The sequence below is a fragment of the Nylanderia fulva genome, unplaced genomic scaffold (genome assembly GCF_048542155.1).
Source record: "Nylanderia fulva isolate GAGA-0341 unplaced genomic scaffold, ASM4854215v1 Scaffold23, whole genome shotgun sequence".
Classification (NCBI taxonomy): Eukaryota; Metazoa; Arthropoda; class Insecta; order Hymenoptera; family Formicidae; genus Nylanderia; species Nylanderia fulva.
In genome coordinates, this window is record NW_028190293.1 from 21,939 (window position 1) to 47,491 (window position 25,553).

General features: G+C 28.3%; 1 protein-coding gene across 3 annotated transcripts; it reads left to right on the forward strand.

Moving 5' to 3' along the window:
* Positions 1–921: 921 nt before the first annotated feature.
* On the forward strand, positions 922–25,166 carry LOC114929468 (uncharacterized). 3 transcript variants are annotated; one of them, XM_085483025.1, is made up of 14 exons: positions 923–1,066; positions 2,123–2,312; positions 2,769–3,119; positions 3,340–3,589; positions 3,897–4,010; positions 6,558–6,647; positions 18,308–18,397; positions 18,903–19,025; positions 19,278–19,604; positions 19,915–20,139; positions 20,320–21,135; positions 22,025–22,618; positions 23,667–23,804; positions 24,095–25,166. In XM_085483025.1, exons 2-12 carry the CDS (start codon positions 2,128–2,130, stop codon positions 22,271–22,273), a joined length of 2,820 nt encoding a protein of 939 aa, XP_085339151.1. In that variant the 5' UTR covers positions 923–1,066; positions 2,123–2,127; the 3' UTR covers positions 22,274–22,618; positions 23,667–23,804; positions 24,095–25,166. The 3 variants fall into 3 exon arrangements, with proteins under 3 accessions (XP_085339152.1, XP_085339151.1, XP_029156844.2); XM_029301011.2 differs by lacking the exon at positions 23,667–23,804; XM_085483026.1 differs by lacking the exons at positions 18,903–19,025; positions 23,667–23,804 and having other exon boundaries at positions 922–1,066.
* The last annotated feature ends 387 nt before the right edge of the window (positions 25,167–25,553 follow it).

Sequence of the window (25,553 nt, forward strand, 5' to 3'; positions counted from 1 at the left end):
AATAAACAACTCCTCCAGCACATTTTTATGTATCTTTAAATATTTTTCATTGAATGTACATTTCATACACGTTAAAATTTTGATCTATTTAAATCATGTTTCTTATATACGAGTAAATGTAGCAACTAATTAAAAAATTGTAAGTTTACTTGGCATTATTTTTATTTCACAGTTTTCTGAGCGTCACTATAATAAACATTGACTTTGTAACATATGTTTATAATAAATTAGTGTTATTAAATTTTATAGTGTTCTATTATATTTTACTTTTAAAATGTTGAATTACAACTGACAAAAAATATCAAAAAATAGCGTTCAAATATAATTGTAAATTTTTTTTAGTTTACCATATTCATATAATATATATACATATAATATGATTTAGAATATTATGTAGCTAACCTATACCTTGATATACCTTAATTATTATCAAGATAAAATTATTTTATCCACATAAAGAAAAAAATGTGTCTTAACATATAACTTCGCATTTTGTGGTTTTCTTTTTTTCTTAATTCTCTTTTTTTATATTACAATTCAACGATATTAATTAAAAATAGTAAATTTATTAAATTTTTATTCAAAAATTTCTATGCATATACTATTTATGCTATAAAATAATTGTTATTGTATGTTATGTGGAGTAACTGAATATTTGAAATAGGCATTCATTTCTGTTCGTGTATCTATATTCTTACGTTGGCAAAAATTAGCTTACACTAAAATGTGATAGATCTTTCTACTGATAGAGATATGTTATCAATAATAACTACGATCGAATCCATGCAGATAAAAGGGGACGTGAATAACGAGTCAAATTTAGCGTAGGTGAACAGAGAAGCGAGAGATGAGAGCTAAATAGAGCCAAAGAGATGACGTAGTTGACATATATAGCGATTACAAGCCGTAGTGTAGCCGTAGCTTAGGTTCTCGGCCTCTTTTAGTTGGCGACGGTATCTCTTGCGAGGAGGGTTTCTTTTGCCGTCCGTGTCGGATTTAATTATATATTTCGTGGATCCAACACATGTCGGTTAAGATATCCTTACATTCTTAAACGTCGAAAACGGTAAGTCTATTCATTGTGATCTTCATTTCTCAATGATTTCAAGCTTGTTGTAGAAATGAATATACATATATATACATATATATATATATATATATATAAGACATTTTTTTATTTCGTTAAATAATATCTTAAAAAGACCTTTTAACATGTTGCGAAGCTTATTTTTTTAAAACTTTAAACAATGTTTTGCTTATGTAAAATTTTTGATACTATTTTTATAATACAAATTTCTAAACCAAAATATAAAATTATAATCTTATAATCTTTATTTTAAAAAATATACATGATCTGTGGCATTGTATATAAATGAAGTTAAAGTACAAGAGGCACATTTAAATTGACAATTAATAATTGATATTAATGTACATTTTGCATAATTTTATTTTAAAAATAGTGTTCATATTTTTACGTAATAGAAGATTAATTACTCTATAATCTATTTATTTCGAGCAATCTTTTAGTAATATTTTTAGGATATGAAAGTATTGTGATTTTAATTATTAAAAATGTTTAATACTTAATAAATTCAAAAAAATTACATTTAAAATAAACGAGCTGTAAGAGCCGAACGCGGATCTTTGTGCATCAGTTGTAGCAAAAATTAATTTTTTGCTATGATTTAATAATTGTGCACAGAGTACAATTGTCAAAATTTTACTTTGGAATTAATCTCAATTTTTAAAACTTAATTCTTATATATTCCCCTTTGATCGCCTCCCTCCCTAAAAAGATTGCAAGCTTTTTATATTTGAAAGATCACTACAGTTTGGATTAAAACAAGAAAAAATCCAATTTATTTGTTCAAATTTGCTTAATTTATATATATATATATATATAAAATTTATATATGTTATATTATATTTATTATTATTATTATTAAATATAATATTACACACATTAATATAATAATATTATTATTATACATTTAATTCTGGATTTATATTCAATGTGTTGCGCGCGCGCGCGTGTGTATGTATGTGTGTGTATGTGTATGTACACATATACATATATATAAATGGGTGTGTGTTTGAACAAGGTTTATAAATACTTTTCCAGCGACGATGGTAAGCTCCTCTGAGAGACATAGCGTCAAGCCGACTAATACGAACAAATCAACAACGACTGAAATCAATCTTCTTGCACCCATGGAAGGTGTGAGAAAACGAAGACGATTAGAATCTCTAATATCGAACTCGGACATCCCTAAGAAAACGCAGCGACGTGATGAACAGTACAATTCCAATTTGTAAGAATTTATCGTAATTTTATATGTTATAAGGAATGTTCCTTGTATTTAGTTATTAGCAAAAAATAAATTGTATGGTTAAACAAATTTTTTATCGCATATTTGAAAGAAATGAGGATAAAAGTTTTAATTAAGTATGCGAGAAAAGAAAATTTATCATTTGAGTATTTTCATATTTTAGAATTTGTTAATAAACCTCTATAATGGATTTTTTATAAATCCAAAAACGTTTTTATACAATGTGCTCAATTTTAAACACATTATAAGCAAAATATTTGATTCAGCAATTAGTGCAATATTTTTGATTTAATAAGCAGCCGAAAATTTTATTTATTTGAAAAAAGTAGATTTGGTTTAATTGATTAAGAAATATTATTTCGAATTATGACACACACATTTAATTTTAATGCACAATTATAATACATTCTAGTACATACTTCAATTTTTATCTTTAAGTGAGATACCTAACGAAAAGAAATCTGAAGATATAAAAGATAGAAAGGTCTCATCATTGCCACGTTTGAAGAAAAAATGGCATCGAACTATGCCAATAAATCCGCAGGATGCAAGAACGTCCTGCGAAAAAAACATGGAAAGGGATGCTGCTTCTAGATTGAGAAAAACGATACAATGGTTAGAGAAGGGAGCGCGAAGGCTACGCGAGGATCTGGCGAACGTGCGAACAGAGCTACACGAGGAGCGGAAGACAGCAAAAATTGCTAAAAAGGAGTTCGAAGCTGCCCTGAGGGAAGCTAGAATCACCGAAGCTGCCAAGTATCAACCTATTGTAGCCGAGTTGAAGGCCAGGTAGATATATTCTGAGTAATATGATTAGTCTATAATAAATAGGAATATCTCTCTATCTTAAGTTTTTTATTTTTGGATTTATTTAATAGTTATTTCCGATTTTTAAATTTGAAGATTTGTACCAAAATGACCAAATAATCAACTTGTAATTTAAAATTCAATTTTAAAGATTATTTAATCTTAGTATAAAAATGCGCGCTGAAAGCAATTTTTTATTCAGATTCGCTCATTTTGTGTCACCATTGTCATCGTTGCCGTCAACGTCATTTAAATCGCATTTCGTGAAGGACGAGAATCACAAGAGTGAATTATCGACTCTCACAAAAAACTTAGCTGAAGTTGAAAGTATGATAGAAAAATTCGAGTGGCACTTCATAAATAATACTTCTTCTTACAACAATGTGCGTCGTCTAGAAGCAGAAATACGAAATCTTTACGCCGAAAACGAAAAACTCGAAGAAAAATTGCGTGTAAGAAAATTCTCTATTAAATTCTTAAATTTAAGTGTTACATATTGTTACGAGGTATGGAAATATCTATAATCTATGTTTCCAATTTAGTAAATTCGAGGTTTACTTCTCCTTATTAAAAAAATTAATTCGATAAAAATTTCTTTTTACTAAAAAAAAAACCTAATCTTTTAATATTGGATAAATTATTTTAATAAAGCAAGTAGGTATTTTTTAAAGATGCTTTATTAATCCATTACGTTTATGATATATTAAATTACATCTTGTTGGTTTTCTTTTTATTTGTAAAAGTTATTTTTATATATAGATCGCTTTAAATGCCGAGAAGATTCGTATTGCTGAGATACGAGTTCAACGAGAGAATCACGAAACAGAGCTTTCCGCATTACGAAAATTGCATCGCAACGAAACTATAAAAATGGTAAGTGCAAAATATTTAAATATCGAGAGTATCAATAGCACCATTGCTCTAAACAATTTAATAGTTCCTACGATAATTATACGATTATAATGTTGCCCGAAGCAAAAATAGTAATTTCGCTGTAGCAGCAACCTATCTCTCAGGCATGTAAAAATATCCTCCTGAAACATAAGCGTCAGTGCGGGAATGTTCGAAGATGCTTATTAAAAAATTTTACCCTGCGGTGTCAGTCTACGACAACTAGAAAAGACTGTCCAAAATGCAATAGTCCGATCTAGTGACTCCTATGGACAAAAATTTTACTACTGTGAATGTTTGATATAGAACATCAACGAAAAAGATGAATACCTTTGCCGTAAAATTACCTAAAATGGTCACGATTTTCTCACGCTATTCTTGGACTCTCTGGAATTTTTGTATGATTTAACAGTTTGTAAATTGTAGGGTCTTTTATGTAAATACATCCTTTTAGATTTAATTCTTACGATGTCATGCGATAAGTGAATACTATTAAATATCAACTTTTAATAAATCATTTAGTATATCTTATGTAGAACAATTAAATACTTATAAAAACAAATTCCGTTTTTTTTTAATTATGTGTTTCAATTTGTTGAATTTTTTGACTATATAGAATCAAAGATTCAACTACATTAAGGACAAGATAAAATATGAAGATTATTACAATTATGATATCAATTTACAAGTATATTATAGTTACGTTATTATTATATTATATGTATATACAAACTATGACGGCTATAATATTGGATAAATTAAGTCAAAAAATAGAAATTAAATGTCTTTTCTCTTTCTTTTTAATATATTATATTTATTATTCTATCTTGAATTATGAAGATTTCTCTTTTTCTGATATTTTTCAAAATTATTTTATCTAGCATAATTTTATCATATTCACTTTTACTTGTAAATCAATCACGTTGTTATAATTATAACTCGACGTATGTATGTAGAAATAGTATTTACTCCCAATTTATTTTGAATTATTTCTAATTTTTGTTGGTTTTGTCTTTATCTCGCATTGCAGACATTATATGTATATTTAATCCAAAATGCTTATTCGCATTGCTTAGCTCGACGTGTAACCTCTTGAGATATATTAGACTTCCTGCTTTCTAACAAACATTTAAAATTGAACTCGCCCAGTGATGTTTGACGAAGTTGCTTGCCGCATTGCCAACAAACTCATATAGCATATCTTTTGATGATGAACCCAATATCGAAAATCGTAACAAAAAGAGATTAAGCTGGTTTAGTACATAGAGAAACTAAATAAAAATAAACTAAAGTCATGAATTTCATTTGTTGAATTAGATTTTAATAAAAATTAATTTAAACATCAAATAATAGTCATTATTGAAAATATAGATGAGTCAGCTGAAAATCTTAAATATTTTTATTTAATACGAAAGATATACACTTATGTATACATTATTTTTTTACGTGGTCTTTAATAGGCGTGCAATATAAATGTTTCAATATTTCGGTACACGCATTTGTAGACAGAACTCACAACTGTCAAATAATAACATTTTTTATTTTATGCTATATTCAGTTATACATAGAAATCAGTGTATCTCACCTTCGAAAACGTAGAACAATTTCTCTGAATGCTCTTTAAAAAATAAAGTCTCGACTTCGAAGAGACTAGGATTTTCCGCTTCATTGAACTGTTGTGAGGATTAAAATTAGATTGTGTAAAAATCTTGAAACTTTCATGATTTACTTATATTATTATGACTCCTACGAAAAAACAAGGATAAAGCGAAAAATATTATCGCATATAAGTTTTGATACAGAAACTTTTTCTTTAAAATGGTACTAAAAATAGGCTTTATCATGCCTAGGAATTAATCGGGCGGAAAATAAAATCCTAGTCACTTAAAAATTGAAACTTTTCATCCTTTATAATGTCCTTTAAATCCAGAAAAATTACCCTCCGTGCTAGCTTTTTAAAATTGATAAAATTTGCAGGTTTTAAAGTTAATCTTTAATTGTTTTGAAAATTGTATTATAATAATTATAAACAATAATAAAGAGTCGTTTTGAATATTAAAATAATCACTCACTTAGAAAAAGCTATCACTAGTTTAGATCATAATTCTTACGATTACGTAGATAATCCTTAATTTAATATTTTCGATAATAATTTATTGTTCTGAAACTGCGCAACTGGTGTAACCAGAACAAAACGCACGCGCGTATATATATGTGCGAACGCTTAAGAGATCGAAGCGCGTGGCTAGTAATATGGCATTTTTTCTCATCCCACTTATACAGACGAGATAAAAGCAAATGGCCTCTGAAGCCTAACAAGCCTGGCTTATGCTATGGGACGAGGTGAGAGCTGAAAAGCAATACGAAAGGGACCGATCGTTGCCCCTCTTCTTCATCATTGCTCTGTGTATCCCATTCTTCCTCATGATGATTGCTGGCTGTGTTAATTTTTCTCATTGCAACTTTCGCCACACGTATAACCGAGCAAGAAATTTACCGCATTTAAACAAGTTTTGCAAATTTTTGCAGATAGATGAACTACGAAGCAAAAGCCGAGAGATGGAGAAATTATCGAAACCCTTGAAACGTCGAAAGTTAACGCCAATGAAGCACAATACGGTGAGTAATTTATTGGTGTTTCTACTTCAACAAAACATTTTCATATACATAAATGATTAAAATAAGATTTTTAACAATAAAGATATACATATATCCTTTCCTCTCTATGCATCTGTAGATGTGTATGTGCATGTGCGTGTGCTTGTCGTTGATTTACGCATCTTGAACTGAACAAATAATTTCAATGCTTGCCTTTATTTCGCCGTTCTTACGACATGTTTTGCTCTGAATTCTGTGTTGTCTTTTTTTTGCTCTCAAATACAAACGATGGCAGTATGCCGTCGTGCGAACAATCCAACGGTTCACCCTGGAGACCGTACCAGTGCACGCGATTATCATATCGTGCGACTTCCGGTGTAAGTTTACACAGCATATATACTCCTAGAAGTATTTTACCGTAGGTACTTATTTAAAATTAAAATCAATGTCTGATTTATATATATATACATATATGTATATATACACTTATTCCTATCTCTTTAATTTATGTATAATATTATCCTTTTACACAAGGTAAAATTTTTTCTAAATCACAGATATCTTTTTCTGTTAAAAAAACTTTTTTTAGTTAAAATTGTTCTATACAATCAATGGATAATTCTTTGATATATTCATTAATTTTTTAATCAAGAATGTTTGATTTGTCGAAATTTCCGCAAGTTACACAAAGTTAAAAATAATTTTTTATCCCAAAAATCGGAACTCGATTTAGATTGATAAATCATTCAAAACATCTTGAATGTTTGAATACGTTTCAAAAATTGTGTTGATAATACGATTGGTATTTTTTAAACAACAATTTTTACTTTCATCAAGGCGTATAAAGAGGCGATTCAAAGAAGCAATTACAAATCACCGAAACCGATGAGTAGACACTCTTGACGAGTGTGTATCTTGATGGTTTGCTTTTAGTCGAAGGTGTTCGGATAGCGCGATATCACCAGGTTAATGTATCGGGTCACATCGCGAGACATGCTTCGCGGGCTCGCATTGTGCATTGCATGTCTTCGTCATCTCAAAGGAACTTAAAGGCCATGCAAACGGTCGCAGCTAAAAGGTTGTAGTTACATGCCGTATAATATAATTGCCACCCTTTCTCACTTTATCGCCGCTTAATCGAGCTAACGGTAGTGCAGAGTCTACGGTAAAAGCGTAAAACATCTCTTTCTCCGGCAACGGCTTTATAAACTGAGATATAATAGTATATTGTGTATCAAGTGCGGAAAGTTGACAATTGGTCACGAGTGCGGGGGATGGACGCACGAGCCGAAGGCGAGTGCGACCACCCCACACGAGTGAACAATTGTCAATCCGCACGTGATACACATACTATTTTGTATTACAAGTGCAGGCAAAGTGGCTTTGTGCGCGTTTTCTGTGCGCGAGGTGGCCGATCGCACACCGCAAGATGGCGGCGTGGGAAATCGGCCGCTTTTCGCACAGAAAACACGCACACAAAGTGCCACTTTGCCTGCACGTGTAATACAAAAAAATAAAAATAAAAATATATATTTCAGTTTTCGCAAAATTGCCTAATTTTTTGACATTAAGTTTAATCAAATACTAAATATATTTTATCTTTCTAAAAGAAACGTACAGCTTATTGCTAATAATTTTTATTAAGCCACTGTTCAAATATTTTTTTAGTATCAAAAATATAAATAAAAGCTTTCAATAATAATAGTTTAATCATTATTTTGCTTTTCTCTTTTTATTATACAAAAATACATCTATACTTGATATAGCACTATCTTAATACCAAACAATATACCAAAATTGTATATTCACATACAAGAAGTATACATTCATGATTTTATCATATAAACATGATAATATAATATAACAATATATAATATCTAACATCACAAAAAAGTGACATTGTCTCATGCCGATGTGGGAGAGAAAGGGAAGCAATTACGATTCTATTCTTATACTTGATTGTGTCTCAGATTTAAATTTCTGCCAGTTCAGCATAGAGGATCCGTCCGTAACTTTCCGAATGGAATGAAAAGAACGGATCCGTTCGTGACTCCGCAGGCAGGTAGTATGGAAGGCTTCGCATTCGTTGAAAGTACTCGCGCTTCAGTCTGGTCTAGACGTGGACCGTGTACGCATCGTCTTTCGACGTGTTACGTGCTTTCCCGTGTATGCTCGAGTGCGACATACGATTAAAGTTGTAAAATTCGCGTATCGTTACAGATATATGTATACACCCCGGTAAACCTATATCTCGTCTCTTTCATATATTTATTATATGAATTCTCAAGATCAATTTACGTTTTATGGGGTTTGTATAGGACGAGGTAAGGGTGAACGCATTTTTTGTTATTCTCATTTATATACGATTGTAAGGAATCCATTTATGATACTAAATTTATTGTATTTATAGTTGTATAGCATTGTGTTTACGCGAACTTATAATTTATGGAAATGTAGGTGTATTTATGATTATATATTTTATATTTTAAAGTATTATTTAAATGAAATAAAAGAGGAGAGATTGAAATATATATATATATATATATATATATATATATATATATATATATATATATATATTATATATATATATATATATATATATATGTATATGAAGGAGGGTCTAAAAACAACTAAAATTATTTTTAAAAATGTTTTATTAAGTTTTACTAATTTGAAACTCTAGTCATCTTTAAAGTATTGTCTTCTTGATACAATATCTGTTCCAACGTTATTTCCATTGCTGCGGAAACATTTCTGGAAAACGTTTTCCTTTTAGGTCATGTTTCATACGAGAGAACCAAAAATTATATTATTTGGAACGAGATTGAATGATTAGAAACAACTGTTAAGCTGTTTTTATGAAAAGATGGTTTGTTTAAAAAATTTTTGAGAAACATAACGGTTCCTCATCCACTCTATTCACTTGACTTCGCTCCATGTGACTTTTCTTTCATTCTTTCATATAAAACATGACTCGAACGAAAAAGTTTTTAGAAATATTTGCAGCAGTGGAAAAAACATTGGGACGTGTGAATCAAGAGGAGAACACTTTAAAGAAGACGAGAGTTTTTCAAGTTAATATAAAATTTAATCAAATAGTTTTTAAAATAATTCTGATTATTTTTGAGTTTTCTCTTTTCCTCGGAAATATCTTTTAACAATAGATTTTCTTTAAAAAAAAATAAAAAAAAAATATATATATATATATATATATATATATATATAAACATATTTAATGGTTCGATTTTAAATTGATCAAGTATGTTACATATAAACGTGCACGCAATTTACACAGTCAAATAACTTGTCAAACTATTGTCTATCTTATTTTAGATATAATTTATTTTAAAAAAGTATATAAATTATTTTAAAGAAATAATTTAAAACTTACATTTTACAAGATATTATAGATTCTCTGGAGAACTGCAATAAATAATTTGTCTAACATTTTTGTTAAAAATAGATTTTAAATTGATTAAAAAATTTTTGTAAAAAAATAATTGACGAAAATAAAAAACACAAGGTATATACATAGAATTATCACAACAGAATTTTTTTACTGCATATATAAAGACATTACGATAATTTTTTTATTTGCTTAATTTTTAAGTAATTGAAAAACATTGGTAATTTTTTTATCAATTTGCAACAATATATGTAAAAGTATATGTGCAAAATATCTCTATACAAAATATTTATGCAGAAAAAAAATATATATATGTATCATCACAAACAATGCTATGAGAACTATGAGGATATTATAATACTTTTTTTTCTTGTTGAATGCGACTTTAGCATATCATATTAATTATTCTTTTCTGCATAAATATTTTGTATAGAGATATTTTGCACATATACTTTTACATATATTTTACATATATATTACATATATATATATATATATATATATATGTGTGTGAATTGTACATGCAACTTGTACACATGTATCAGTAGCAAGGGATTTAATAACACAGTATATTGTAGAATTAACGATAACACTGAAAACTTATTTTTTAAAGATTATTAATTTTTAAAAATTACAAAACTTTAAAAGTTTGATTGAAATTTGAAGGATAACTCTTTTTACATATTTTACTTGTTAATTATTAAAATAAGACAAGCGTCATTGTTTTGAAGTTATTATAATGCTAAGCAAATTAGTCCTTGGAAGTATTATGAATAATTAACATTGAGTAAAATTTTTTTACTTAATTATTATTTTATTTGCATTGCTAACCATGATAGCTCCTACACATTTATTCGCATGCAAACTGCATCGAGATTAAATATTTTCACGCTACTTCACTCATCGGCGCCTTCTCTTGTCCCTGAGTAGAGTACGAATAAAGCGTGGAATCGATCGCATTCTCAGAGAAATTGAGTTGCATGTTGTCGACGTACCGTGGGAACAATCTCGCTATGCTATCGTGAAGAAAAATAGTAGAAAATATGGATATTTCGCGAACGGTTGCAACAATGGTTTTTGTAATTAAATTTTTTTATGAAATTATTATGAATTCAAAATAGAATAAAAGTAGATTTAATTATATCCATATCCATAAATTAGCATGCTTCCAATAAATTTTAATGAGATTTAATAAGAAGCAATTAGTTAAAATAAGCGTTTTAGAAGAGATTAACTAATTAATCAAAATAAATATTTACTTAATCGTTACCAAATTAAACAAAAAAAGAACAGAAAAAGTTAAAAAATGAAAAACTAAACCATATTCCTTCAATACAATTTTATTGCTATATTTTTAATTTTTGTTTGCTTTATTCCCAATTTTCGAAAACTGAAACCTCTAATTATTACACATAAGTATTAAATCTTTTTACATTGCAAATTTATTGAATATTTCGATAAATAAAGTCTTCCTGATTTTATTGTTTATCATTTGCAATAATATCTTCACGTTAAAAATTATTCCGAATTAATTAATATCAGCAGAGAACCTTTAAATTGCCAATTTACAGAATATCTCTATGAATAGCCTTTTCTATTTTGTTGCTCTGTATTTTTATTTTACAATATCTCAATTTTTGCAGCCTTAAGTTTATCTGTATAAATAATTAGTTTTTCATTCTACTTTTTATGAATAACATACAACACACATCAGCTCAACATAAAATTCTATCTAAAGAAAAAAATAATTTCTCTTTAGAGATAAAGGATAATTATGTCTCGTAATTTTTTTATTTGTAAATACAATTTTGGCTTCCAAATTTTTTTGTCATGTCACAATTTTGAAAAATGTACAGTTAAAGTTCTAGAAAAGTTAGCTATTTCAAGTATTATATCACATTGCTAAGCCTAATCGGTTGAAGCAACGGAACAACAAATTTAAGAATGGAATAATAAATTCAGGAACGGAATAATAAATTAGCAATAAAAGAGCATTGAATTTATGTATGAATGTAATTGTATTAAAATGGCTATGCCAGCTTCACTGACATATTAGAGAGACCAAAACGTCTTATGTAATTTGTGTGCGCGAGTACTTGCATGTACACACGCGTGCATGATGTGATATAGCATATTCTTCATTTATTTTGCGCAGCAGTATTACTTCTTTTGCTACATAAAAATTGATAACTTCCATATTGACACATATAAAATGTCACTATGTATAGTGCCTTGCTTAAATTTCAACTATATGCAAGACTTAAGACTGATTTATCGTTAAATTATTAAATAACTATAAAAAAAGTTGTTACTGTTTTATTAATTAAACATACAGAAATATTTAAATTAAATGTAACATTAAAATTTTAATATAACGTCTTTGACTTAAATACTTATATATACCTATATTCACTTAACAAAATAGTAATTAGTTGAACGTAATTTAGTTAACAACTTTCTGTTTTCAGTGTATAAACCAGTTTATACATTGTGCTTATACACGGTGCTTTATTAATTTATAATATTTTATATAATTATGTTTATTTATACATTGAAGTGATAATTGTGTATTTTAAAATTTTACTTTTGAAAAAAGTATTTTTCAATAATATTTTTCAAAATATAGAATATAACATTTCTCGCTGTGTCGAACAATATAGTAGTACTTTTTAATTTAATTCCGTGAAAAAATAAGATTGATTAAAGAAAAAACAAAACGTATATGGTTTGACAATAATAAATCGAGACAATAAAGATTAAATATTATTTTAGGTCGAAGAAACGATTTAGCACCTAATAATTAAAATTATAAATTCAAAAACATGTAAATTTATAATAGATTCATTAAGACGTATCCGCAGTTATGCGATTATTTATCTGAAGCGAATATCTACATATCCTAATATGCATACAGGCACAAATGGATACATAAGTATGCCTTAAACATTTACCTATCTTCCATTGTCCTCCTTCGAGGCAACATTCGGGATGAATTTCAATGACTCCGCGACGCGTGAAAGAAGGCGAAGAGAGAAAGGCGGCAGTATTTCTTTCATGACTTTAAACGGAATTGTTATTTCGCCGGATGCGCTTCCTCGTTTCGTCTCGATTGCAAGTGGAACGACCACGTTCTCCCTTCGATTCTATCTTGAATTTTCTAGGATCGGTAGAGCTCGGGGAGACAGCACGCGGCGTGTTGGTAAGCAAGTATCTTGTCGACACTATCGCATGATATCGCCGCTTTCGATGAGCTACTTTTCGAAAGAAAGTTCTTAATTCCACAACCACCGCAGAGATACGAGCATGTATATGATATATCAATGCACGAACGCGCGCGGTTTCGATATTAGCGTACAATATCGAAATCGTGACTACGTTATCGAATCATACTGATTGGAGAATCGTTGTTTCGATGATTTTTCTATCTGTCGAATTACATATCTTTCGCTTCTTTTATCCTTGATTTTATACAGAAATCTGCGCTAATGAATTGATAAGAAAAATAATCGACAAACATTCAACAAATCTTTGCTATTTTTTATTTTGCAAAACTATATACAAACAAAAAATTGTATTCACGAAATTAGTTATACAATATTTCGATAAACTTTTCATATTTATTCATATACATATTTCGACACATACGCACACACACATACAATTCTATATATTAAATTATTATAATAGAACAATATCGATTTCTATATATTATACTAGATCGTTAATAAGTCTATATGGTGAAAAATGTAACGCAAAGGCAGTCATATGCAATTGGGTATAGAGTTCGATATACGTTACCTTTGTGTCTTTCTTGATAAGAGATAAATGTATATCTATTATGAAAAGAGATGAATGTATATCTTAAAATAAAAATAAAACAATCAAAAATAAAATGTGTATAATAATATAATAAATTTTTATATGTGCACACACAACACAAACACCCACACACACACATAAAAATAAGAAATACACCAATGATTTATAGTATACTTGAATGCATAATCTATATATTTTGTCCAATTAGATATGACTGCTTTTGCATCACTTTTAGTATTGCTATTAGTGATCTAAAAGGTATGATGTATAAAAGTTTATGAGTGGTCATAAATAATCTCTTTAAAGTAGCTATCACGTAGCTACCTCTGCGTTCTGTTATACTTTAGATAAATTAGAATTATGTGGATATATTTTTATAATTTTTGTTACAAAATATTATTGTTATACTATATACATACACGCATATATGTATATAGCAAACATCACTGAAAAACATTTATGTAAGGGATAATCACGTAGAGCTCCAAGTTCATAGTCAAGTTGCACGATATATGATGCTTGAGGCATCACATTTACACAGATACGGAACGCTGTTACTGCAACGGCATGAGAGAAAATAATGCTTACATAGCTTCATGTATATGTGATGCTATATAATTCCAATCCAATCATTGCGGTTGTACTATTAATAATATCTTAGCAACGACGGGCGTATACGCCTAATTAATAGGTTCCTTTCTTAACGTAACGAGCGCATGCATAGAGAGAATAATTTGTTACTTACATACGTTTATACGCGTCATTTGTGCCTTTTAGTAATATTTGATTTTATAAGCTAAAATATGCAATAAACATAAAAAAACTGATACTGAAAGCTAAAGTTATACTTTGAATACAACAAACGTATACGAGATTAAATAGTTCCAACTAACAAGAAACGAATAATTGTTCTGTACAGTATAAAATGAATATAATTCATCAGTTTTCCAGAGAGCTGAAAATTTACTACGCTCTTATTAAAAGTTTGTATAAATGCTTGCATAAATCATATATTTTCTCTTAATATATTATGTTTGTGTGGGTACTTGTTAAGCTCCCGTATGCAATAAAATTATAATATATCTCTTTTAAATGTTAACATTAACAATATCAAATTATGATTGCATAAATAAAAAATAATTACATATTTTATTATTAAAAACTTTTAAATAAATTTTGCTCTTAATCAAAACTTATTTAATTAGTACCTATTTAATTGCTTTTGAGAATTTAATTTGTATATTATTATGAATGCGATACTTGCCAGAGCAGACATGTATATTCCTCCTTTATTGCGATAAAAATTACTGTACTTATCTAAAACAAAAGAATATTCACAAATTCTGAAAATATAAATCAAAATTTTATTTTTTACATAGCCATTTTTAACTATATTTTCTCTAAAACAATTTTGATTATTTTTAAAAATTAAATTTTTTTTATATTGTTTCTAATTATAATCTACTTTTTTAAATTAATTTTAAAAACATTAAAAAAGTTAAATAATTTAAAAATGAAAGCTTTTAATTTTTTTATATTATTAAAATTTTTGTATGAAAATTCTTCAAAAGAATTTCTATTTTTAATTGTATATTTAATTGTATAATATGTTCTAAAAATAAAGTGCTTGTCATACATATTTCTGTTTAACTTGTATTAAAAAATTTGAACATAATTATATAATTTTTAATTATCATTATTTGAGAGAAATAATTGTTTTATATTTAAAAATGTTCTTTAATTTGATTAATTTGCATCAGTGAATTTTACACTACGGAAAGACTTGTGCTCTTATTAAAAATTATTAAAGAGAAATTATAATTCAACACATTATTTTTAGTATATACTAAAAATTCAATAATTTTAGCTCAAGAAGTAAACTAGAGAAATAAAAAAATTCTCGAAAAAAAAAGTTAGAGGTACTCTCAAAACAATGCGAGTTTATTTAATCGCATATTTGCAAACGCAAATGCATATTACTGCCAATCTTTCATCTACATATGTATGTCTCTATTTGTGTCACGCATATATGGGAAATATATGTGCGGTTATATCTTTTATCGTAAAAGGAGACGGAAGAAAAAGATAACTAAATAAATGAAATAAATGAATAAATGAATAACTGGAAAGTTAGAAACAATTTTAGAGTTGCAGAAAATACATATTGTAGAGAGAGGGGGGACACTTAAATTATTAGCACCAAGATTATCGATGTTCTACTGTATAATGTTAAAGTCAAATTTTATTGTTTTGAACATTTTTCTAAAAACGCTACAATAAAATTTATATTAAAAAATGTTTATGTATTGCATAACTATGCAATATAAAGTTAGCTTCTTCTTATATATACATAATATTTATAATATCAATATTTTATGCGTTATTTAATTTCGTCACTTAAATTAATAACACATAGAAGTTTAATTTTATGAATTATATCAAAAAATTGCTTAGAAATATACAAGCCATTTCAAAAATGCGTAGTCGCGATTCTCGAAGATTTTAATAAGCAGGGGTGAGAAACGATCGGTGAAAGTGAGACGGGAGACTACATAGTGAGAATGGTGTGAGTCAAAACGCTGCATGCGAGACTTTTCATCAAAAAACTTAATTTTTCAAATTTGATTTGTTTACAGAAATATTAATGTATAATAAATAGTGTGATCCTGAACAGATCAATATTATAGATATTATGGATATGCTCATGCCATCTTTTTATAGATACGTTATTCTCTTTAGAAATGTTATGCCTATATGTACAATCTAGAAAGTGTCTGTGCACTTAATTTTCAATATTATAAAACATTTTTTGAAATTTTATACATTATGGTCAAGGCCATTGAATGTGAAATAATGATATAAGTTAATGAAAATAATAGATAATATATTACATAAAATTTTAAGATAAAATTAAAATAAGAATTATATATTTTTTCAAAGATATAATAGTTATTTTTACATAAATAAGAATTTATATATTTATATTTCTTGTTTTTTTTTCAACCATACGAAAGAATATTATAATAAAGTTACATTTTATGAAAATATATGACATATAGTGTCGTTTTATTTTACACTTTTTTTGCTCAACGATTCGATTAATATACAGGAAATGTTGTTTATTGGATTAATATCAAATACAAAAAAAATGTTTAAAAAAAATTTAAATTTTTATATGGTAATTAAAAGTATATAAACCTAATCTTTATTCAGATAGGAAATTTTAAATTATCTGTAACAACATATTTTGTATATATACATGTATGTAAAACATATATAAGACTCACAGAGAATGTGGATAATTTCTTTTTTATACGAGTACGTTTGCCAACAAAATTCAGTCATGCAGCTTTATCATTTATGCAGGTATAAAGTAGCATTGATTACTATTGCACTCATTGAACTTGCTAATTATTTTTAGCGCGGGTTTCAATAATTGTACAGATGTCAAATAAATATAAGGAAACGTCAGCATACATAAAACGACATGAGACGAGATGAGCGGTGAAGCACAGATAACGGTAATGCGTGACGCGCTCGTTTCACCTGTCCTAATATGTCTTATATCCGATATAGTCCGGCCCAAAGAGAGGAGAAACTCTGGTACACACAACGAGCGCGTGTCCTACGATTTACATATATGGCGCAAAGTGCATCATCACGTGCAACGCGGTCGGCAAGTGTACAAGGTGCAATCGGTTCTCGGCGCATCTCTTACATACACATGCCGCAGGTTGATATCACCTGAAGAGGAAGGAAGCTGAAAGAGAGGGAGAGAGTATATACAGGAGAGAAGAAGAAAAAGACTATGGCTGTATGTCAGGGGGCCAAGCTAACGGTCCAGTCTCAGGCACTTAAGACTCTCTCGTAACCCATTGCAGTGCGATTCATCTGCTTCTCTTTCCTCTTTTTTGCGATCCTTTCCGTCTTGTTGCATATATCGCGTCGGATCATGATATTAACTCGAAAAACTGATTCGCTAAAACCATTTGCAATAGATCTACTTCTTTCTATTAAGAATTGTCACTTAATTTTTTATTTAGAAGAACATTATAATAACGTTTTGTTTTTTTAATTTAATAGCTATTTATCTAACAGAATGTTTTATAAATAATTAAAATAGTACTTTTACCAAAGCAAAATGATTATAACTAAAAAATGATTATGAAATTGTAAATAATGTTCAAAAATATAATAGTATTTTTTATTAATGTCGAATATCGTTACTTTATATTAATATAATCATAAATTTTTCGTCTAGAATATCTTGCAAAAGTTGCAAAATATACTTTTTATTTAGTTTAGTACATATTTAATTGTTCTGTAAAAATTAATTTGTTCAGATTTCTTTTTATAAAGCACAGCTTGAAATACAGAACATATTCTTCCATTTGCAAAAATAATTATCCTAGAAATATTCTGTTAAAGTTCAATTACTTTTATAATGTTACAGATGCGGAAATTACGGGGAAATGAGAAAAACCAACCAATACAATCAGCATCTTATATAAGAAAGAAGATTCTCACAGACGATGGTCATACGGTATGTGATTATCACCTTCTTAACATGTACGATCATTTTTACAAATAATTTCTCTGATATAAATGCTTATATATATATATATATATATATATATATATATATATATGTGTGTGTGTGTGTGTGTGTGTGTGTGTGTGTGTGTATGTGTGTAAAATTAATATTATTTGCAACGTTAATTATTTCTGTATTATAATTATAATTTCTATTAATATGTGGCGTAGTTTACATCTATTCTTTAATACGCGTACTAACAATTAATATACATAAGTACTACACTATAGCCAATCATAAACATATTTCATTTTTTACAGAAATGATTAGCCCGATAATTGGTCAGTACTACTTTGGTAGTACTTATATTGTTAGTACGCGTATTAAAATATCGATTTAAACTAAGCTAATATTTTTAATATATTATTTCTTAATAATTATTTAGTAAATTCTTTTATTAAATCATAAAGATTTATAATGACATATAAACCATTGAGGTGGTGCATTATTTAAGGTGGAGTCATATGTCCGCGCAGTAGAATCCGACAAAACTATAAATGAAATTGAAGTCGAGCGTCTTCGTGAACTTGCACTTGAACAGCAGGAAGTCATCGAAATACTTAAACAAACAGTTAAGGTAATGTACTTTTCTTAAATACGGTTTTATACAATCAATGTTATTACACAATAATACTGCACTAATATATTATATAGTGTATTGTACACTAATATTAATGACACCATATTTAAGAAGGTGTGCATCTATAGACGATACAATATTTTCAGATTGTACAATATATTTCAACAAATTTTTTATTGACACACATTAAGCCAGGCACCTCGTTCGAAATAATATTTGGAAAGTGTAAAAACAAATTTTTTTGTTAAGGAAAGAGAAAGAAAGTTGGAGCAATTATCAAATAAGAAAAAGAAGGAGGAATTTTATAAACAATGGCTTGAATTGGAGCCGGTTGTCGAAGTCGATGACGAAGAAGATCATGAAGATAATGACAGTGCTTTATCAAGTGCTCCATCTTCGATGTCACCACAGCCTGGAGGTTACGGTCAATGGCAGAATAATGGTATTACCAAAGAAGCATACGAGGCTGTTCTTTTTGAGATCGAGGAGTTACAGTCCAAATTCTTTAGAGAGCAACGAGAACTTTCATGTGCCAAAGTTCAAATTTGTGACTTGGAAAAAGCACTCTTACAAGAGGTATAACTTTTATTTACATATATATATACAATATCTTTTATAATTTTTTTGTTTCTAAGATTGCATAATATTGTACATGATCAATTATTATCCAGGAATGTTGAATATTTTACTCTTCACTAAAACACAAGATGATAGGAATTAACTTTTAGTGTTATTTTTAATTTGTAATTATTATATATATACATATAGATAATTTAAGTCAATATATATATATAAAATATATTAATTTTTTTTATAAAATTAAATATAAAATTATATATGTATATCTGTACTTAAAATTTTTAAAAAATCTGTATTTTATTGGCAGAGATGCGCTGGTCATGATAAGGAGATGAATGAATTGAATGATAAACTTCGAGCTGCCGAAGAGCGAGAAGCAACACTTTTAGTGGAACTTTCAGAAATACGAGAGCAAAATGAGCTTTTGGAATTTCGACTGCTGGAACTGGAAGAAGTACCTGTGCGTAGAGATAGTTTCGATCACGTGGTAGATAGTGGCATGGTCTCTCCGGAACCCATTCACACAAACAGAGTGAGTTAAAAAATGTCTGTTTCGAATATTACATCGAGTTATTCACGAGTTTTTTCAAGATAATATAAATCATATAATATCGAACACTTATAAAAAAATATTTATTGCTTATTGTAGAATTATTATTAAATAATAATTTTTGCACGTACACTTTTTTAATTTTTTTGCACGATATTTTAGGCTCATCTATCAAACCAACAGAGAAATCGCGCTGTGGCGACCGTAATACCTTACACGAATAACGCTACATTGATGAACCCCGTAAAATCCGCGTCACCTGTATTATCGCGTAAACCTCCGCTCACTCTTCAGGAAAGCGGTATTTTTGAAGAAGAGGAGCACGAGGACGATGAGAAACTCGAAGTTGAGCTTACCAGTCGTAGTACTCAGACGGATGTACCGTCCAGCGAACTCCTTCAGGAAGTACAGCGTCTCCAAGAGTTAAGAACTCGAATTCAGGAACGTGCTAAGACCACAACATCAATCTTTCATCCGATCGATTCATCTAAGATCTATTTTGATGTATCGACAATGGACTCCGTAGTTCAATTGACGTCCTACCAAGAGCGCGTTCATGAGCTCGAGGAAAGACTTGAAATTTACGAAGAAACCGAAAAAGATCGAGAAAAAGAAAAGCAGTTGTCGAAAGAACGAGAAGAGGAGTTGTTAGATGAAAATTATAGACTTACAGAAAAGATATATTGGTTGGAGAATAAATTGAGAAATAGAGTGGGATCTAATTTTGGCGATAAATATAAAGATGAGACCTCTATTATGCAGCGAATTAAAAATAAGGAGGATAATAAATATCAAGTTCTAGAAATTTCAGAGAATTTGAAAGATATGCAAGATCGGTTGAAAGATACAAATTGCACACGATTTACTCAAACCATAGAAACATGGGTGAATAATATAATTATACCTCGATGTCAAGATCAAGATAATATCGAAAATTTTGATCAACAAATTGCTTTAGAGGAGCAATGCAATGTCATTGTATGTAATTTATATCAATTATAATTTAACTTTTTTTCAAATCTTCTGAAATTAACTTTTTTATTCAATTAACTTTTGTAAAACTTTTTAAGATTCTTCGATAATGCAAGTTGGTTAATTTAACACATAGCCAATTGCTCAGAAAGATCTACTCACGGATATATTATGCAATATGTATTTATTTTCAATCACTTATAACTCGAAAATTATTAATGCCTCAATAATTTTGCTAAGAAAAAATTGTCTCCAAATAAGAAGATCTACTTGTATATTTTCAGTATGACATCTTATGTCAGACATCCTGTATAATATATATACTATATAATAAAATGACTAAATTTAAGTTAAATATAGGGGGAGTTCCCTTAACGCTGGACGGCACCTAATACCGGACATATATCATGTCTATGTAAGTAAAAACGCGATTGAATGGTTATATCGGTGATAGGGATCACTATCCCCTCCACTGCCCTATCACCGATATAACCATTCAATCGCGTTTTTACTTACATAGACATGATATATGTCCGGTATTAGGTGCCGTCCGGCGTTAAGGGAACTCCCCCTATATAATATAAATTCTTAATAAATTTATAATTTTTCGACGACAAAAGATGGAGAATTTCGAGTTTTATGTTTTATTAATCCTTATATTAAAGAAGTTATAGAAATTAAAAATTTGACATATTATTATACATAGCTTGCAGAAAATAGGAGGGGGGAGGGAGTGCCAAACACTTAGCAAGGCATAATTAGAGCAATTGGCAAAGTGTTAATTTTATTTATTTTTATATATAAATATATAATATAATATATTATATAACAAAAATATCTACTTTTATATACATTTAAACTAACAAATAGTAAATAATCACACATTGTATTCTAGCAACTTGTATCTCTAAAGAAGAAGAAGAAGGAAGTCGAAGCAGAACTTTCTGAACTCGATGAACCAGTCGTTATTGATCTTGCCAAAAGCAATTTAGAAAAGAAGGTTAGACGAAGACGAATTAAGAATAATGAACACGAAATACGATCCGCGAAAACAGCGAGAATGCCAGATGTCAAGCTTATTCGCGATGTTTCTTTAGAGCGAAAAAGTTATCCGTTGATCTTATATCAGGAAATTTGCGTATAATTTTTACGCGGCTGTGCTATGTCAAACCTTTAATAAGGAACTTTAATAAGACAAGCGTAACTTAAAAAATTCGATAACGTCTAATAAGTTTTTGCTGTAATTTCATTTTTATACCAAAAAAAATTATGCTCGCGTCGTAAATGAAAATTAGTGTTTGCTCGAATTAATGTGTAATTTTAAAGAGAAGCTAGCACTCGTGCTTCTTTCACGCGATAAAGAAACGACGGCTTCCAAAAAATAACGACTAACAGAAGACCGAGGTCGTGGAAAAAAAATATGGATGTTGAGGTGATGAGGGGAGAAGAAGAAGACAAGTTAACCGACTACATATCTACGTCTTTGAACGTACGTATATATATATATATATATATACATATATAAGACAGCCAATGAGTATTAGATTCGATTCGAGGAAAAAAGTATCAAAGAGAGAATAATATATACATATACATATCAAAGGATATTGATATGTATATACATATACATATCAATATAATTATTGAGAATATATTATTATTATTAACTTTTTCAAGATTATCAAGTTTAATATACTTTTTACAATTTCTCTTATGTATCTAAGGAATATTTATCAAGATTTTTTAATATTTCATATATTTCAATTATAACAATATTTAGTATATTTCGATTAACAATTCGAACTGTGTAATAACTCTTTATAAATATGTTTCCATTTATATAATATATAATATTATAATATAATATTAATGTGTGTGTGTGTGTGTGCGTCAGTTGATGATGATAATGATTAATGCTTCTCTTCTATTTTCTTCATCTCACGCGAAATTGATCCCTATGGCATGAGCATATTTCTGGAAAAATATAATAGTATCAATAATAGTTGGCATTAGTCTTATTTCGAATTAAAATTGCATTGTTTTGCTTTGAAAAAAAATATGCATAAAAATTTAACATTTAATGATATTGTTTAACTCTTTTATTACAATTAGCCATAATGCATTATAGTACAACATATTTCGACTAAAAAATTAATTTTATAGTAATTACATAGCGGTTTCTAATATATATATATATATATATATTAGAAACCGCTATGTAATTACTATAAAATTAATTTTATATATAATAAATATTTAACAATGTATCATCTTTAATAATGAAAGAATTAAGATTCATACAACACAAAACAATCCCAAAATTACTATAGAAATATTCTGTAATGTATATTTGAAATATTTCTACAATATTGTTGCAATCTTATCAACATTTTGCTATATTTGCTCATATTTATATTTTTACAATGTCTGATCATAATTGTATTATACAATTTGAAAGATTGCTGCAATGCAGTTAAAAGATTTTGTGCTGTATGAGAAATGATATTACATTGCTTCATCAACTATATATTTTACAGCAAATGATTTACTTTTGTTGGAGATAAAAGTGAGAAAAGGCTTTTCTTTGTCTCTCATCGTTCCCGATTCCATTTATTCATCCACGAGTTCCATGAAAAAGGCAATAAACCCGTTAGCGAACTCGTGGCAAGAACAAAGTAAATTAACGTTAATTTGTATTTACAAAATATTTGTTAATATTAATAAGTAGAGCAATGTAATAAACTTTGTTGTCGTTTCAAAATACGGGCTCTGAATTTTGAGAATAATATTAATTTAAATTTATGCATTTACGCGACGTAAATTTTACGTGATCTATATTCAGAAACAGAATAAAGCATATATATTACATAATTGATGTTACTGGTCTAACAATTTAATTTCTGTGCTGACAATAAGTACGGCTTGTCTATATATTTCTATGTAAATGATTAATTCTTATTTTTAGGACAATACGGCTGGCGCTACTTGGTGGCCCAAGTGACGATCAGAAATGGTACGTTTAAAAAAACAAGGGCGCTTACAGATGAACTCTGGTGACCCTCGGTTCGGCGTATTTCATCTACCGTATCACGACTAACATTTACAAACTGTGAAATCAAGTGCCAAATAAGCCGTAGATTAAATATTCTTTTCCATGCGGGATATAAGTTAAAGAGTTCTTGCAAAATAATTTTATACACATTTAATAATATTTATGATAAAAATACGCTTAGAAAAAATCAGATTGATATAAAATTGCGCTAAACATGTTCTTGTGTCGGTAATCACACAAAAAATCTATAAAGAATCTATAGAATTTTCCATACATTGAAATTTATTGTATATGCTAAAATGACAAAAATGTGATTACGTAAGAACAAATATAAAATGACATATACTGCAAATATATAATACATTGCAAATTAATATGCAATTAATAATGTTAGTATGCATTCGATCAACAAAAATATATCTGTACAGTGTCGTTTCGCACTGAAAACAAAGATTCTACTATATATTTATCAGCGATTATTGAAGAATTGTTTGATTAGTTCTATAAATATGTATCTATTATAAAGAATATAATTCTTCAATTAGTTCGCTTGTCTTAACATTTTTTGTGAATTATTTTGTAAAGCTGTTTCGTTGACTTCACGTGATAAAATAGTGTATATATATGTATATATGTATATATGTATATATATATATATATATGTATGTATGTATATATGTAATCAAATTTGTCGAATAATATTGTAGAATTTTAACAAAATCTTATGAAACTAACAATTCAATGTGCGCGAGTGCCTTTATATGAGAAAATATATATACGTAGAAAAATATGCGTCTCTGCTTATGCATTTAATTTTAATGAATTATTTATATACGCCTATACATGTATGTGTATAATGTATGTATATTAATGCGTTATATATTAGGATGTGCCTCTAGTCCTTTACTTTTTGTTCGATTGTTGGACATAATGTGCATGCTTTAGCATGTTTGATTTTGAGTAACAATAAATAAGTTTAAACATTTGTGTGTATATTTAAATGTTTATTGTATTTATTCTCCATAAATTTTTTAAATGAAAATTATTTAATCAAGATTGATCAATCTTTTAGGATTCGTTTCGCTCAAAATTGTTTCGTATCATAAAGTTGATTTTATTTCTCATATGTGTATAAGAGACAATCTTAAATAAAATGTATCATCTGTTTTATGGTATTGTTTTTCTTTTAAATGATTGATTTTTTAAACAAATAATTTAAATTAAAGTAAAAGTTCTTTTTATTTACGCACATAGAAAACCATTTAACAGCCTCGAAAAAGTCCCGAAAAAATATATAATTAAATACATAATCAAATATAAACAAACATATATAAAATATATTTACATATATATATATATATATATGTGTGTG

Excerpts from the sequence above, each read along its gene's own strand:
- LOC114929468 (XM_085483025.1), top strand. The coding sequence starts at position 2,128 with ATGGTAAGCTCCTCTGAGAGACATAGCGTCAAGCCGACTAATACGAAC. Across the intron at positions 3,120-3,339 it reads GTAGCCGAGTTGAAGGCCAG|ATTCGCTCATTTTGTGTCAC; the intron begins GTAGATATATTC and ends TTTTTTATTCAG. Across the intron at positions 19,026-19,277 it reads TACTTAAACAAACAGTTAAG|GAAAGAGAAAGAAAGTTGGA; the intron begins GTAATGTACTTT and ends TTTTTTGTTAAG.